Genomic DNA, 11,235 nt, shown 5'->3' on the forward strand with positions numbered 1-11,235 from the left:
TATTCTTAGTCGTAGTGAGATAGGGTAGAGAACTATAAAGGCTAGAGTTACTTTTTCCTAAGTTTGCCACTCTAAAATAAATACCACTCTAAAAATAAGCCACTCTAAAAAAACCACTCTGAAAAATAAAATATGTTAAGAAAACAAACAAATGAAAAACCTCTCCTAGTAATGCTTAAATTCTTCAAGGGATGGACATGGCCGTCATTGAACAAAACATAAATGTCTTTCTATTTTATGTTGAAATCTGATTTTTGTATTTTCTTAACCCATTGTCCTCTGAAACATCTTTAAGAGATCCCTTTTTTTCTCTTCCATGAACTTTCCCTGGGATGTCAATTAGCAGTTTCTTGGTTCCCACAACAAAGTCTGAGGTCATAAATGAGAGCAGACAGTAATTTAATCTGTGAGCGATTATTTTAATCTATGAGTGATTGTGATATCATCTGGTTAGTTTGGTGACAACTGCACATGGAGTACACTGCTTCCTACTCATACTGACTCGTTTTTTGGTTGTTGTTGTCATTTTCTTTCTCTCTTTCTGAACTAAAAACTTTCTTTAAAAAAAAATTCAGACTACAATCTCAATCTTGGTAAAATTTCCAAAGGTAATCTGGAATCTTTCCTCTTAAAACCTCAGTGAAATATAGGGCAACCAAGCCAATATGTGTATATTTTTAGGTAATCTATGGAAACAGTAAAATTCAAGTGGCAAATTCAGACAACTTGCAACAACATAATACATTTGTTTATTAAGTTAATATTACAATGGTAACAGGTTAAGAGCACTAGATTTGTGTCCTCTTAAGAGGAAAATGATCAAGATTTTGATTTGTAAATCTCTCTGTTCTTAACCATTAAAAATCTATTTTCAAAGGAGTAATAATACGCATTATTTTTAAATGACAGATCTAAACCTTCATATTAATGACCAAAAGCATATTTGTCCATTAAACAAAACTTTGGGGACATTTTAACTCTTGGTTACTGCTTTTAGGAAAGCACAACGTTCTTGAAGCAAAATACACAAAACATGTTTCCAAAGTGATTTCAACCAGTGTGTATCATGTCATTGAGGGAACCTGAGAACCCCAGATGTTGAGAACTCCCAATTATTGTAATACACTCTGGTTTACTTAAACAATCAGCCAACAAACATGTATTTAGTGCCTATTATGTACAAGCCAGCATATTAAAGCAATACAGGAAATACAAAGAAGTAAAATTATTGGTCCTTGCTCTACTCAGGTTTCCAAGGGAGTTGGTTAGATTAAACACAGACACAAATTATTTTACTTTCAATGTCTTCAAAAGAAGGGATGATGTTAACTAGATTGTATGTTATAATCACCTATGCTTGAAACCTAGAGGAAGCAGGGACATAAGCAGGGCCATTCTCCATCCTTGGTGCTGATAAAGTCTGTCTGGATCAGATTCCGAAGCTCCAAGTTTGAGGGCTACTTGAACTCTCATATCTGAACGTGTTCTAGCCAGTCTCACACCTGTCACTGTTAGTGACTGTATTTGGCAACTGTTGCATGGACTCATGACAAGGGAGCAAAATAAACATATATATATATACTATGTGAGTATAGGATGACATTAAAAGCTAGGCTTCCGGACTTTCCACTCTGCCTGGGAGGAGGCTCACCCACACTATCATTTATTTATTACAAGACAAACAATAAATTACATAAGAAAAGTATGAACAAAAAAATCTCCAAACTTTACTGGACACAAGCAAAACTAAAAGGCTAGAGGAAAGGGTAAGAAAAGAGGGCCTAGCAAAAAGAGATTTTGAGGGGGTCTTGGAGAGAGAGCTTTCCCCCACTGCCGCCTCCACGCCCACCCCACCTGCAGTGTCCTGAAGAAAAGGCCCTGGGCTAGGCAAGTGGAGAAAAGGAAAGCTGAACTACATCTTTCAAACAACACAATTAAATAAATAAATAAATACGATAAGCAAGAAAATAACGTATTAGGCACCGCTTGAAAGGCAGCAGTCCTCAGGCAGGGCGGGCCACACTCCTAGCCTGCGGGTGGCGGTGACGCGGTCAGATGGGCAGAGGCTAGGAAGGCGTCAGCCGAGGTCCGTGCCCGATGTCTATTGTTATTCTTAAATCTGCACCTCCTGAAGCTGGTTGAGGGACAGAGCCTAGAGGAGCTGCAGCCCTGCTCCTGGGCGGCCCCTGGGGGAAATGCGCCCTGCGCCCTGGCCTGCCTGGCCCAACCCAGACCAGTTCCCTGGGAGTGCCCAGAGCTTGGTCTTTGAAACCCGAAGCGCCCTTAATAAGGTCGGGAGGTTGGCCTCCATTACAACCCCCTCCCCCAACCCTGAATCTTAAAAACAAACAAAAAAACCCTAGTCGCTTGTTCTCAGCTCCTTTTTGCTCCAAAGAGGAAGTTGGATAAGGACTGCAGAATGCCTGGGGTTCGAAGCGCGGGACCGATTTTACTAAGCACCTGGCTCCGCTCTGGTGGAACGGGAGTGGAGGAGGGGCTCGAGGAAGCGCGCACCTTCCTTCGCCCCGAGAGTGGGAGAAAAGATCAGCTGCCTAGGTCCTTCTCAAGTCCGACTTCCCTTAAAGTAGGGCTGCGGAAAGGGAGAGCCGTGGCTCTCCAGACTCCGCTAGGAGCATCAAGCGGAGTCTGGCGAGCGAGGGGTGCGGCGGGGCGCGGCAGGGCGCGGCTGAGGGAGAGCTAGGGACGCAGCCCGAAGGAAACCCGCGGCGGTAACCGTGCCTCAGCTTAAACACAAATAACAGCTGGCGGGGCTGAGGGTCAGGCTGAGTTGGCGACGTTAATTAAGTTCATGATCATTACTGGCAGGACGGGGCGGAAAGAAAGACCGAAACTGCAGTGTGGAGCCTAAAGGGGTGCAGAAGTGCAAGCGCAGTGGAAGAAGAAGCGAAAGAGGAGAAAGGGGCCCTCTAGCTTTTCCAGTTTATAAGCAAAGCGCCCAACGCCGCCTTTGTCGCGCACCTTTCCCGGGTCTCCACCTGAAGCGCATAAGCTCCTACCCCAACTCATCCCATCGCACCCTGATCCTTTCACCTCTCGCTCCCCGCCTCCCTTCCTCCTCTTCCTCCTCTTCTCTTGGCGAAAGGCTCCTGCTTGGCCTGGGCTCAGAGAGTAGTGATCCGGGACGTGCAGGTGCCATTACGGAAGACGCCGCCGGACTCCAGGTTCTCGGGCTGGAAGTCCTCCACGCTGTAGGCGCGGCTCTTGAGGGCTGTAGCATAGTAGTCGACTGGCTCCTCGGCGGCGTTGTCCATCCAGCTGAGGCAAAGGATGCGCTGGAACGAGCGCTTGAAGTTGTCTGAAAGGAAGCCATAAAGGATGGGGTTGGCGCAGCTGTTGGCATAGCCAAGGATGACCGACAGCTGGCTCACTGTGGCGTCGTCCTGCTCTGCGAACACGTTGACCAGCTGCACCACATAGAAAGGCATCCAGCAGATGACAAACACCATTACCACCATCATCACCATCAGGGTGATCTTGCGCTCCGAGCGCTTGCGCTGCTGCCAGCCGGCCTTAAGGGCCACCATGCGCATTTTGGCAATGATGAGCACGTAGCACAGGCAGATGGCCCCGACCGGCAGCAGGAAGCCCATGAGAAAAGTGTACAACACGAAGCCCACCAGCCAGCGCTGGGCAGGCTCGGGCATGAGCATGTTGCAGGCCACCGTGCCGTCACTGTTGGCTGCAGTGCGTGAGAAGACCACGATGGGCAGAATGACCAGCAGGGATAGCACCCACACGCCCAGATTCACCACCTTGGCCACGGTGGGCCGGCGGTAGCGTGCCGCCTTGATGGGGTGCACCACAGCCACATAGCGGTCCACGCTAAGCACAGTAAGACAGTAGATGCTGGTGAACATGTTGACTGCGTCCACGCTGAGCACGAGGCGGCAGAGCAGTGCACCGAAGGGCCAGTGGCGAAGCAATGTGGAGGTGACCAAGAAGGGCACGCTGAGCATGAGCAGCTCATCAGCGATGGCCAGGTTGAGGATGTAGATGTTGGTGGCTGTCTTCATCTTGGCATAGCGCAGGATCACGTAGATGACCATGGAGTTCCCACACAGCCCCACCAGGCACACCACGGAGTAGATGAAAGAGATGAGGATAGCGCTGCCCTGGCCCTCGCTCAAGGTCCCGTTCTGGGATGCATTTCGCCCTGGCTCCTCCATCCCGTCTGCAGTGCCGGCCCCAGGGCCCCTGCTGCCGCTGCCTTCGCCGCAGCTGCCCGGGCAGGGGCTAGGAGAGGAGGGAGAGGAGGCGGTGCCATTGGGGAACATCTCAGCTGATGGGGGCCGATGGGGCTGCCTGGGCTGGGGAGTTCTTGCGCCCTCGCTGCTTGCGCCCTCACTCGGCACCCTGGCCGTCCGCCGGCAGCTCAATGCCGCCAGGCGCCTGGGGGAAGCACTCAGCGGCTGCTTGGAGCACGGCTCCACCAGCGCCTGCGGAGCGCATCGCCCAGTGGCTGCCTGCGCGCATCCGCTTGCCGCTCCAGGGCGCCTGGGCACAGGCGAGCCTGGAGTGGGGAGGCCGGGAGACTAGAGCCCCGCGCGACACAGCCATTAACTGCCGCGGCTGCGAGCTGGTCAATGATTAATAGGCACGGCCAGCGCGTCAGCAGCTACGGGGGGGGGGGGGGGCGGAGAAAAAGAGGGAAGAAGGCGATATAGGTGGCTTATCACCCCTCGACCAATTTTTTTCTTTCCCAGTTTTAAGCTCCGATCGACTAGAGCAGCTGCTTCCGGGGTTCCCCTGCAGTACCCCTTCACCCATCCTTTAGGGGAACCTGGGGAGTTTCTCCGATTTTCTGGAGGGTGGGTGGGAACGAAAGGTGTAGATTCTGTTCCATCCCGCCCGGCTCCTATCCAAAGCAAAGACTGAAGCAGACCCCAACATAGATGTCTGGAATTCATCTCAGTTTTCCTCAGTTGATGACCCCCTCTGAGGGACCCCAACTTTACTCTGGTGCAATCGTCCAAAGCCCTAAACTCCCACCTCCCGCCCCGCCTGCCCTGCCCCTCAGATTTGCCCCGGAAGCTTCTAGTCCTTACCCAGGGCGCGCTACCTCCGGACCGACGCGTAGATGGCCCGTGCAAAGTGCCGGTGCGGGTCTAGCAGCGCGGTGACGTTCTCCGCACGGTCCCACTCCTTTTCTTGGGCGGGACCCCAGCACAGGCGCACAATCGGATACTCTTAAGAGTCTCGGAAACTGACCCTAAGCCGCCAGCATCAGGAGGAGGAAGGACAGCAACGTGGGATAGGAGTTTCTATGTTACAATCCCGCAGGCAGCTCTTCGCAGGCGGGAGTGTTCAGGGGCCTGAGAAAACCATTGCGAATCTCTTAATAAAGCTTGTAGTGCCCAGAGCCTCCAGCGTCTCCCAGAGGAATATCGACTGCAGAAAGGAAAATGCGCGGCTGGGAGCATGAAAGGAGCCGGAGGTTGTTCCCCCCACCCTCCCGAAACGTGCCAGGCGCCGTTTTGGAAATCAATCTAGGTGTTCGCTGGGGATAGATAAAGCCTGAGCCGCTCGAAAGCCTCCGCCAGCTCCTCCGCTGTACTTTGTACCCCAGAGAGTTGGCTGGCCCGGGAGGAGGAGAGGCCCGGGGTGAGCTGGGATGCCAGTCGGGGCCAACCTTGCAGGTGACCAGACCTGCCACAAACTCCAGGAACAGCAGGACGACCTTCAAGTCTTTCTGTGAAATACTTGAGATTTCAGCCTTTTCTGAGGTCCCAGGATTTGTGTCTAAACCTTGAAGACGCAGAAACCAATGTCGGCTCGCCCCAGTCTCCCTAACCACTTAAGAACTGAACAGTTACTGTGTTTTGTTTTGTTTTGTTTTTTTCAAGTCAATTATCATGATTTTTGACGACTTCTAGGATCTTTCACCATCCTAGTCTGGGCTCCCTTTGGCTTTCCAGTTGTTCCAGTCCAACTGATCAAGCTCCCCCATTCTTTCCAAGACCCCTTCAAGTCTTACTCTGAACCGTGCTGGTTCACAGAAGACGACCTGCAGCAGCCTAGTGCTTCCCCGCCTCTTCAAGCCTTAGCGTTGTGTCTAGTTTTGTTAGTTCCACCTCTCAACCAGGTGGCTCCCACTGTGCTGTGAGTCTCAGCTTACCTCCTCTTCCCAACAGAACAGTTTACACTAAGGTGAGGCCAACTTAAACAGCAACTAAACTCCACATGGAAGGTATTTGTACCAGACAGTGCAGAATGCAGAAATGTATGCAGAAATTTGAAAAGAAAAAAAAAAGTACAAATCCTTTTGTCACCTTGCTTTATCTGGATGTCATTTGTATGTATGTGTTTTAGTTCTTAAAACTAAGTGCTCCTGAAAGGAAAAGAATAACTTTTGTAGTGTGTTGATTATAGCAATCAGAGATAAAAGAAATGATGACAGACTCTCACAGGGATGTGTGCAATGGACACTGAATTATTAATGAGAAATGTGCTAGGAAGAAATGTGAAATTTCTTAAGACCCAGGCTGCTTAACCCATGCCTTTATCTCAACAGATTTATCTTAAGAAGGATGTGGAATTTGTGGTTAGTTGTATTTCATTTTCCTTAAAAAATATAGCACATATGGAGAAAAAAAATGTTCATCACGTTTTTTAAAAAGTCTTTTTTTTCCCCAGAAGAGCTTTTAACAAGCCAAGTTTCATAATGATTTAAATGCTTCTTTGCCAATCACTGACTAAAGACACCTGGCTATTCCTCAGGGGGCTGACATTTCAACAGTCATCATCTAGACGCCTTGACGTTGATCATGGTTTCTCCAGGGGGAGTGGGTGATGGGAGCTGTAAAGCACGACTCTGTTATTTGGGATCTCATATGTTCACTTTGCAGCTGATCTAAGGAACATCTCTCAATTCATTGGTAGCCTCAAATACAAAAGAAGAAAACTGAATACCTGACCTGAGCATGCTTTTTTGTTTGTTTGTTTCTTAAGTATTTTCTATGATGATTTTTTAACTCATGAAAAGAGGCTGATGATGAGATACCACTTTATTCCCACTAGGGTGCCAATAATAATTTTTTTAAAGGAAAAGAAAAATCACAAATGTCGTTGAGCATATGGAGAAATTAGAACCCTTATATGTTATCAGTGGGCATAAAAAAAATGATGCAGTGGCTTTAGAATGTTTGTTGACTCCTCAAAAAGTTAAACAAAGAATTGCCATATGACCCAAACTTAACATAGGTACTTGAAGAAAAACTTGCACATGAATGTTCAGAGTAGGACTATTCATAATAGCCAAAAAGATGAACAATCCAAATATCCATCCATCGAGAATGGATAAACAAAATGTGATACATCTTCTTACCATCCATCCACGAAAAGGAATGAAGTATAGGAATGAAGCATCAAAACAGTTATAATATAGATGAACCTTGAAAACATTATGCAGAGTGAAAGAAGCCAGGCATAAAGGTCATCACTGTGCGATTCCATTTATATGGAACATCCAGAATAGGCAAATCCATAGAGACAAAGCAGCTTAGAGGTGGCAGGGGTTGAGGGGGAGAGGGAATGGGAAATGAGTGCTTCATGGGTTTATGCTTTCTTTTGGAAGGTTATGAAAATTTCTGGAATTAGGGGTGGTGGTTGCATAACACTGGGAATGTACTAAAAGCCACTGAACTGTGCACTTTAAAATGGTTAAAAATAATGCAATACTACTCAGCTATAAAAAAGAATGAAATAATGCCATTCATAGCAATATGGATGCAGCTAGAGATTCTCAAACTAAATGAAGTAAGTCGGAAAGAGAAAGACAAATACCATATGATATTGAACTAAGAGTTTTAACTAAGGAACAACCCCCCCCCCCTTGGCTAAAAAGGCAGCTGCAAGCCTTTCCAGCTATGCTCACCTCATACCACCTTTCTTGTAATAATGTAGCAACTGTGCGCCCTATGTCCAAGCCAGCAGCCCTGCTAATCATGTACCCAGCATTGCTTATCAGTTCGGCTTCTGTAACCTTGCTTGCTCAGTTTCTTAGGGAGGAACACTGTCTGCTTGGGGAAGGGGAGGGGGAGGTTCAGGATGCTTACATGGGAAAATCGAGACCTTGTAATGTATAAGTGTTGCTCAGAACAAAGACCTGGTGCTCAGACTCTGGAGGTGACTCCTCTGAGCCAGCACTGGTGCTAGAGAAACCTTGCTTTTCCATATCTCTGAGCACCATTTGTCTCCTTCCACTGCCATGGTTTTTGTGATTTCCACAACAATATCACTAATATGTAGAATCTAAAATATGGCACAAATGGACCTATCTATGAAACAGAAACCTACTCATAGACATAGTGAAAGACTTGTGGTTGCCAAGGCGGGGGGAGTAGGATGGACTGGGAGTTTGGGGTAGTAGATGCAAACTATTATGTTTAGAATAGATAAGCAATGAGGTCCCACCATATAGCGTAAGAAACTATATCCAATCTCTTGGACTAGACCATGATGGAAGATAATATAAGAAAAGGAATGTATGTGTGTATATATACATATATATATAAAATACTGGGTCACTTTGCTGTACAGCAGAAATTGGCACATTATAAATCAAGTATACTTTAATAAAATACAATACAAACATTTTAATGGTTAAAATTATGAATTTTATGTCGTGTGAATTTTACCTAAATAAAATAGAGAGATTGAGGTGGATACGAGGCATGTAAGCCATGCAGTGTTTTCCATTTTGTTGTTTGGGGTTTTTTTTTTTTTGTTTTTTGAGCCATGCAGTGCTATCAAATATTTTCAGCCATCTCTTTCTTAACATTGTATCTGTGAACAAATTCATGAACAAACAAAAGGCACATGAACAAAACAACCAAGCAAAAACCAGCATGCTTCTGGGCTAAGCAACATGTGGTTGGAGTTGCAGCTGTTTTAAAATTATAAGAGCAGGAGCCCAGTTAGGAATCTACCTTCCCTTCAGACCTCAATTTAATGCAAACATTTCCTAAAAAGACAAGAACGCTAATGTAGTCATGAGATTGTTATAATGTGTTAAAAGCACAACCTATGAGAAGCCAGAAGTTCAAAATTTCATGTCTTGATTACAAACCATTTTTTTCCTTAATTTATTATGTATCTAAGCCCTCAGAAAGCTTAGGATAAGCTTGTTTTCTCCATGACAGTTACCTGTCCTTCATTCCTCCCTTTGTTGGTTACTTTCTTTCCTATGCCTCTGTGATAATGAACATTTCTCCATATGAAAGAAGAAAGAAGAGGGCTTTCAAGAAGAGGAGGATGAGGAGTTCCCATCATGACTCAGTGGAAACTATTGGAAATCTGACTTGTACCCATGAGGACACAGGTTCGATCCCTGGCCTCACTCAGTGGGTTAAGGATCCGGTGTTGCCATGAGCTTCTGTGTAGCCTGCAGACATGGCTCATATCTGGTGTTGCTGTGGCTGTGGCATAGGCTGGTGGCTATAGCTCTGATTTGACTCCCTGGACTGGGAACCCCCATATGCCGTGAATGTGGCCCTAAAAATATATATTAAAAAAAAGAAGAAGAAGAAGAAGAAGAGGAGAATGAAAGTCCTAATTTAGGAAGTTGCAGATTCAAAGCAGAGTGCTTTTCCTCCTTTACCTCAACTCTCTCCTCCAAGCTACACTCCCCTACGCTATCATATACCAGATGGACACCTTGATCACCGTATTTATCACACTGTGCTGTGATTTTTGTGTGTGTACTTGTCTTTCCCCTCTTATAAATCTGTACGCTTGCTCAGAAGAGGGGCTATATTTTATTTATCTTCATAACCACAGCACCCAGCACAGTACCTGGAAAAATGCCCAACACCTTCTTGTTCTATTTTTCCAAGGCATCCTATGGATAGTGACCTATTTTTTTCTAACCCATAAAATGTAGAGGCAAAGGAATGAATTTTGGGCCTCTTGCAAGAAGAGCTTTAATAACTGTGTATCATTCCTTATACATTTCAATCTTCTGAATAATTTCAATTTGCATGTCCTGTATCAACAATGATCATGCTGATGAGTCATTCATTGATCATTCTTGGTCTTAAATTTCTTGGCAGAGAAAGGCCTCTGGAAAATGGGTAGTACATACTTCAGTAGCTAATGATGGTTATTTAATAGTATCATGCAGTGTGAAAGCCATTATACATGGAAGGTCATTTTTTTTTAATTTCAGCCCTGTGTCCCAGTTGGTTTGGTGGAATAGTAATTATCAGAAACTCAAACGCTGCTTCTTTCAAAATCATTACTAATGTGTGTGTGTGTGTTTTTTTTTCCAATTGGAGTCTATGGTGATCCTCAAATGAGCTCCTTTAATTCGTGCCAGTGGTACAGGGCTGGCTGGGGCCAGGGATGAAAGGCACATTCTCTGTGCTGGCATCATCAGAATTGTGTTTATATACACCTATCTGGGCAAATGAAACCAAGCTGGCCATGAGGGGTGAGCACTGCTCAGCAATATGACCTACAGCAGAGGTAGTCACTTCAGGACCATCTGTCATCAAGCAGTTAACCTGATGACAGCTAATAAGAAAGTCACCAGAGTGCTAAAGCAGCTATGCAGCTAAGGAACCATGCTGGACTCCATTTCCCAGGGAGGCCCCATCCCTTCACAGCAGTCCTGGTGGCCTGTGGTTCAGTTCATCACCAATCTCAGCCAACCCACACTGGCCCACTGATTTTCCTACTGCCTCTCAGTGAAATAGCAGGACAGCATCTTTTTTGGGCTTTCAGAAAAAAAAAAAAAAAAAAGTGAGAAAGGAAAAAAAACACATGGTTCAACAACTCACATTTATCCCTATAGATCCTCTACTACTAAATAATATTTCTAAGAACAAGGAATTCAACGCATACAGGGACATAGTCATTATTATTAATGGGTAAAGAAAGATGAAACAAAAGCAGCCATGTTTTACTTGTATTTTTTTTTTACTTGTATTACTTTGAGTAATCCTTACCAATAATACATTTTTCTGTAATGTAGTCTCTGTTAGTCAAAGATTTCAAGATTGCTTACATTGGTTTCAATGCATTTGGAGGCATTTTTCTATTTAGTAGAAACTAAAAAAAAAATGCTTTCAACAGCACAAAACCACATTTTTGTTTATTATGGCTGATGTTTGATTTTTAAGCAGAGTATTTAAATGTTTACAGAGAATCACCCATTCCTTGAGAAAGGGCTGGATGGGAAGCAAAGCCATTTTGTAGATGAAAGCTATGTAGCCC

The 11,235-nt window shown here is 45.5% G+C and overlaps 1 protein-coding gene across 2 annotated transcripts; it reads right to left on the bottom strand.

Moving 5' to 3' along the window:
- SSTR1 (somatostatin receptor 1) lies at positions 727-10,734 on the bottom strand. 2 transcript variants are annotated; one of them, XM_013978119.2, is made up of 2 exons: positions 5,067-10,734; positions 727-4,254 (listed from the first exon to the last, which is right to left on the bottom strand). In XM_013978119.2, the coding sequence occupies exon 2, from the start codon at positions 4,185-4,187 to the stop codon at positions 3,123-3,125; it is 1,065 nt and encodes a 354-aa protein (XP_013833573.1). In that variant the 5' UTR covers positions 4,188-4,254; positions 5,067-10,734; the 3' UTR covers positions 727-3,122. The 2 variants fall into 2 exon arrangements, with proteins under 2 accessions (XP_013833573.1, NP_001177160.1); NM_001190231.1 differs by lacking the exon at positions 5,067-10,734 and having other exon boundaries at positions 3,123-4,295.

This window comes from Sus scrofa, chromosome 7, assembly GCF_000003025.6.
Source record: "Sus scrofa isolate TJ Tabasco breed Duroc chromosome 7, Sscrofa11.1, whole genome shotgun sequence".
Taxonomy (NCBI): domain Eukaryota; kingdom Metazoa; phylum Chordata; class Mammalia; order Artiodactyla; family Suidae; genus Sus; species Sus scrofa.